Source organism: Aegilops tauschii, chromosome 2 (assembly GCF_002575655.3).
Source record: "Aegilops tauschii subsp. strangulata cultivar AL8/78 chromosome 2, Aet v6.0, whole genome shotgun sequence".
NCBI classification, from domain to species: Eukaryota; Viridiplantae; Streptophyta; class Magnoliopsida; order Poales; family Poaceae; genus Aegilops; species Aegilops tauschii.
This window is the reverse complement of record NC_053036.3, coordinates 639,452,608-639,459,139: the sequence shown is the minus strand read 5'-3', so window position 1 is coordinate 639,459,139 and position 6,532 is coordinate 639,452,608. Positions and strand designations below refer to the sequence as shown.

At 43.4% G+C, this 6,532-nt stretch overlaps 1 protein-coding gene across 1 annotated transcript; it reads right to left on the bottom strand.

Annotated features, from left to right (window-relative positions):
- Positions 1–4,145: 4,145 nt before the first annotated feature.
- On the bottom strand, positions 4,146–5,909 carry LOC109780265 (uncharacterized). Its single transcript, XM_020338855.1, has one exon. It carries the CDS (start codon positions 5,907–5,909, stop codon positions 4,146–4,148), a length of 1,764 nt encoding a protein of 587 aa, XP_020194444.1.
- Between the last annotated feature and the right edge of the window lie 623 nt (positions 5,910–6,532).

The following is a 6,532-nucleotide window of genomic DNA, read 5'->3' as shown; positions in this document are numbered from 1 at the left end:
AGGTTTAGGTCCAGACTTGGGCTTCTTCACTTGAGCAGCAACTTGCTTGTTGTTCTTCTTGAAGTTCCCCTTCTTCGCTTTGCCCCTTTTCTTGAAACTAGTGGTCTTGTTAACCATCAACACTTGGTGGTCCTTCTTGATTTCTACCTCCGCAGCCTTTAGCATCGCGAAGAGCTCAGGAATTGTCTTATCCATCCCTTGCATATTATAGTTCATCATGAAGCTTTTATAGCTTGGTGGCAGTGATTGAAGAACTCTATCAATGACACTATCATCAGGAAGAGTAACTCCCAGTTGAGTCGAGTAGTTGTGGTACCCAGACATTCTGAGTATATGTTCACTGATAGAACTATTCTCCTGCATCTTGCAGCTATAGAACTTATTGGAGACTTCATATCTCTCAATTCGGGCATTTGCTTGAAATATTAACTTCAACTCTTGGAACATCTCATATGCTCGACGACGTTCAAAACATCTTTGAAGTCCTCATTCTAAGCCGTAAAGCATGGCACACTGAACTATCGAGTAGTCATCAGCTTTGCTCTGCCAGACATTCATAACGTCCAGAGTTGCTCCTGCAGCGGGTCTTGCACCTAGCGGTGCTTCCAGGACGTAATTCTTCTGTGCAGCAATGAGGATAATCCTCAAGTTACGGACCAAGTCCGTGTAGTTGCTACCATCATCTTTCAACTGAGCTTTCTCTAGGAACGCATTAAAATTCAAGGGAACGGTAGCACGGGCCATTGATCTACCAAAACATAGATATGCAAAAACTATCTGGTACTAAGTTCATGATAAATTAAAGTTCAATTAATCATATTACTAAAGAACTCCCACTTAGATAGACATCCCTTCAGTCATCTAAATGATCATGTGATCCAAATTAACTAAACCATGTCCGATCATCACGTGAGATGGAGTAGTTTTCATTGGTGAACATCTCTATGTTGAGCATATCTACTATATGATTCACGTTCAATCTTTCGATCTCAGTGTTCCAAAGCCATATCTGCATATGCTAGGCTCGTCAAGTTTAACCCGAGTATTCTGCATGTGCAAAACTGGCTTGCACCCGTTGTATGTGAACGTAGAGCTTATCACACCCGATCGACATGTGGTGTCTCGGCACGACGAACTGTAGAAACAGTGCATACTCAGGGAGAACAGTTATACCTTGAAATTTATTGAGAGATCATCTTATAATGCTACCGCCGTACTAAGCAAAATAAGATGCATAAAAGATAAACATCACATGCAATCAAAATATGTGACATGATATGGCCATCATTATCTTGTGCCTTTGATCTCCATCTCCAAAGCACCATCATGATCTCCATCGTCACCGGCTTGACACCTTGATCTTCATCGTAGCATCGTTGTCATCTCGCCATCTATTGCTTTCGCGACTAACGCTACCGCTTCGTGATAAAGTAAGGCAATTACATGGCGATTGCATTTCATACAATAAAGCGACAACCATAAGGCTCCTGCCAGTTGCCGATAACTTTTACAAAACATGATCATCTCATACAACAATTTATATCTCATCACGTCTTGACCATATCACATCACAACATGCCCAGCAAAAACAAGTTAGACTTCCTCTACTTTGTTGTTGCAAGTTTTACGTGGCTGCTACGGGATTCTAGCAAGAACCGTTCTTACCTACGCATCAAAACCACAAGGATTATTCGTCAAGTGTGTTGTTTTAACCTTCAACAAGGACCGGCCGTAGTCAAACTCGATTCAACTAAAGTTGGAGAAACAGACACCCGCCAGCCACCTATGTGCAAAGCACGTCGGTAGAACCAGTCTCATGAACGCGGTCATGTAATGTCGGTCCAGGATGCTTCATCCAACAATACCGCTGAATCAAAGTAAGACGTTGGTGGTAAGCAGTATGACTATTATCGCCCACAACTCATTGTGTTCTACTCATGCATATATCATCTATGCATAGACCTGGCTCGGATGCCACTGCTGGGGAACGTAGTATTCAAAAAAATTCCTACGATCACGCAAGATCTATCTAGGAGATGCATAGCAATGAGACGGGAGAGTGTGTCCATGTACCCTCGTAGACCGAAAGCGGAAGCGTTTACTAACGCGGTTGATGTAGTCGAACGTCTTCACGATCCAACCAATCCAAGTACCGAACGTACGGCATCTCCGTGTTCAGCACAAGTTCAGCTCGATGACGTCCCTCGAGCTCTTGATCCAGTTGAGGATGAGGGAGAGTTCCTTCAGCACGACGGCGTGGCGACGGTGATGATGAAGTTACCGGCGCAGGGCTTCGCCTAAGCACTACGACGATATGCCCGAGGTGGTAAACTGTGGAGGGGGGCACCGCACACGGCTAAGATATTGTCTGTTGTGTATTTGGGGTGCCCCCTCCCCCGTATATAAAGGAGGGGGGAGGAGACGGCCAGCCTAGGGGCGCGCCATGTGTAGGTAGTCCTACTAGGACTCCCAAGTCCTAGTAGTATTCCCTTTCCTTTTCGGAGTAGGAAAGAAGGAAAGGTGGGAGAAGGAAAAGGAAAGGGGGGGGCCGCGCCCCTACCCCTTGTCCAATTCGGTTTGGGAAGGGGGAGGCGTGCGCCACCTCGTGGCCCTTCTTCCCTCTCTCCACTAAAGCCCAATAAGGCCTATTAACTTCCCCCGGTGAATTCCCCTAACTCCCCGGTACTCCAAAAAAATTCCCGAATCACTCGGAACCATTCCGATGTCCGAATATAGCCTTCCAATATATGAATCTTTACCTCTCAACCAATTCGAGACTCCTAGTCATATCCGTGATCTCATCTGGGACTCCGAACAAACTTCGGTCATCAAAACACATAACTCTTTAATACAAATTGTCATCGAACGTTAAGCGTGCGGACCCTACGGTTTCAGGAACTATGTAGACATGACCGAGACACATCTCCGGTCAATAACCAATAGCGGAACCTGGATGCTCATATTGGCTCCTACATATTCTACGAAGATCTCTATCGGTCAAACCGCATAACAACATACGTTATTCCCTTTGTCAACGGTATGTTACTTGCCCGAGATTCGATCGTCGGTATCGTCATACCTAGTTCAATCTCTTTACCGGCAAGTATCTTTACTTGTTCCGCAATGCATCATCCCACAACTAATTCATTAGTCACATTGCTTGCAAGGATTATAGTGATGTGCATTACCGAGAGGGCCCAGAGATACCTCTCCGATACTCGGAGTGACAAATCCTAATCTCGATCTATGCCAACCCAACAAACACCTTCGGAGACACCTGTAGAGCATCTTTATAATCACCCAGTTACGTTTTGATGTTTGATAGCACACAAAGTGTTCCTCCGGTATTCGGGAGTTGCATAATCTCATAGTGAGAGGAATATGTATAAGTCATGAAGAAAGCAATAGCAATAAAACTTAACGATCATTATGCTAAGCTAACGGATGGGTCTTTTCCATCACATCATTCTATAATGATGTGATCCCGTTCATCAAATGACAACACATGTCTATGGTCAGGAAACTTAACCATCTTTTATTAACGAGCTAGTCAAGTAGAGGCATACTAGGGACACTCTGCTTGTCTATGTATTCACACATGTACCAAGTTTCCGGTTAATACAATTCTAGCATGAATAATAAACATTTATCATGATATAAGTAAATATAAATAACAACTTTATTATTTACTCTAGGGCATATTTCCTTCACTATCTTGTTTCCACATCGCCAAAAGTATCTAGAGCAAAAAGTCAAGCACTCGTCAACGACATATGCTTCAGCAATCGAACCTTCAGGTCTTGTCGTGTTTCGCACATAACGCTTACAAGTAAGCAACCTTCTTCTGATTGGGTACATCCAACCGTATTGCACAGGGCCTCTAAGCATTGCCTCTTTTAGTAAGTGCACCGCCAAATGGACCATCACGGTGAAGAAAGCTGGAGGGAAAATCTTGTCGAGCTTGCAAAGAATAATTGGGATTTGTTTTTCAAGTCTTTCCAGAACAGTTAACTTGAGTGTTTTGCAGCACGGTTCTCTCAAGAAATTTCCTAGCTCAGCGACCGCTTCATATATATCCTTGTCTATGATTCCTCGGAGGCCCGCCGGTAAAATCCTTTGGAGGAGGATGTGACAATCATGGGTTTTCAGTACTGAAAGCTTGAATCCATCAGAAGTAACACACTTTGTTGGTTAGCAGCATAACCATCTAGAAATCTCACCGCTCTTAGGAATTCACAGAATGCAAGCTTTTGTTCTTTACTCATTGTATACCATGCTCGTGGCATTTCAAATGAATCTTCATCTTCATTGTGCTGTAGATGCAAATCTTCTCTTATGCCCATGTCCTCCGAATCAAGCCTAGAACTAACCGTGTCCTTTTTCTTCCCTTCAATGTTCAGAAACGTCCCTAGCAGATTCTCGCATATGTTTTTCTCAATGTGCATTACATCGAGATTATGCCTTAATTTTAGATCAGCCCAGTATGGCAGGTCCCACAAACAAGACCTCCGGTCCCAACATTGACCTTCCTCACGCTTTCTTTTCTTCACAAGCTTTCCTGGTCTCACATCTTTCACATTTTCAAGTTGCTGCTCCAGCTCTTCTTTAGTGAATTCAGCTGGCTTGTCACAGGTTTCATTCTCACCATTAAAATCTTTGCTTCTTCGCCAGCGATGGTTTCGGGGAAGAAAGCGGCGGTGCCCAATATAGCAGATCTTGCTCCTTATTCTCTTTGAGCAAGGGTCTTTGTCACAATGGACATAGGCCTGATAACCCACTCTGATCCTCCCAGACAGAGTGTGCAGCGCCGGGAAATCATGGATGGACCATATGATTGCAGCACGTAGATTGAACTTTTCTTCCGGACTCAAGGCATCGTATGAAGGTACACCAGTCCAGAGCTGGAGCAGTTCTTCTACAAGGGGCTCCATAAAGACATCAAAATCCTTTCCTGGAGACTCTGGACCCGGGATAAGCAACGACATCATGAAGTTGGACTGATCCATGAATGCCCATGGTGGCAGGTTGTACGGCACCACAAAAAATGGCCACATGCTATAAGACGTGCTCATGTTCCCAAACGGATTAATGCCATCTGTGGCAATGCCAAGTTTTATGTTCCTTGGATCTGCAGCAAAATCTACATGTTTACTGTCAAACTCTTTCCATGCCTCTCCGTCCGCTGGATGGCTCAGCTCATTGTCCATAGGTTGCCGCTTCAGCTTGTGCCATTGTACCTCCAGCGATGATTTCTTCGAGATAAACATCCGCTGCAGCCTTGGTATCAACAAAAAGTGCCTCAGTACCTTCTCCAGTATTGACTTCTTCCCATCAACATCTTTCCACCTAGAGGCATTGCATTTTGGACAATTGTCATGCTTTGCTAAATCCTTCTGAAACAGGACACAGTTATTTGGGCACACATGTATTGAAACATAACCTAGCCCCAGCCTGTGGATTATGCTCAATGCTTCATCATAAGACCTGGGAACACAACTATCAGGGAATTGCAAGCTCAAAAGGCGAAGTATTGCGTTGAATGCAGCATTGCTAATCCGATAGAAAGACTTGATATGGAGTAACTTCACGGTGAAGGTAAATCTTGAAAATTTACCCCCTTCTTGAGCTGTGCGCTTCGCCTCCCCTAACAACTCAGCAAACATCGACTTCTGTCCATCAGCACGATCTTCAGCATCGTATAGATCCTTCAATAGGTCAGGAATCCTATCATCTTCATGCCCATCCTCTTCCTCCAAACCAGCATTATCTCGCAAAACCTTTTCCATGAAATCAATGCCAGCATCACCACCACCCATCATATGAGGGGCCTGTGTATCAGCTTCAAAATGTTGAGGTTGTCCTTCTAAAGGTTCTCGATGATATATCCAGCTATCATATGTGCCGGACATCCCATTAAGAAGCAAATGATCTTCCACTCTTCCTTGAGGCATTAAGAAATCATCAACTCCTTTCATATGTTCTTTCGAAAACTCTCTGACTCCTTTTCTAATCTAGCTTCTGTCCATTTGCCAAAGACAACAAATTGTTGCAACTTAGGAAATCAATCTAAGTGCATCAACATTAATTAATGAAAATGGATGGCAGTAACGGCAACCAACTTTATATGCTAACTGCCTAACCACAACATTCAGCTATTTCCAATTTCTCACTACTTTAGTCCAGTTCACATGGTTTACTGATTTCACATGGGATCAATAAAAAGCAGTTCACAGGAATTACAGATTTCACATGGGAGAAAATAAAAAGCTAACAAAAACCTGCTGGTTCACAAAAAAACAGAGGTGGTTTACAAAGAACTGCTGTGGTTAAACCACTAACAATAACAACATATGCTGCCACAAAGAACTATTGTGGTTAAACTACCAACAATAACATCACTACAAATTTACATGAATAACATTTCCAAGATTGCATCAAATCTACATCAATGAGATTTTTCCTAGTATCCATCAAGTCTACATCAATATTGATGTTCTTTAACAGATTTGAGGCTGAAATTTCAGAGGTGTAA

Bases quoted from the DNA above. Each gene is read 5' to 3' on its own strand.
- LOC109780265 (XM_020338855.1), bottom strand. From the start codon at position 5,909: ATGTCCGGCACATATGATAGCTGGATATATCATCGAGAACCTTTAGAA.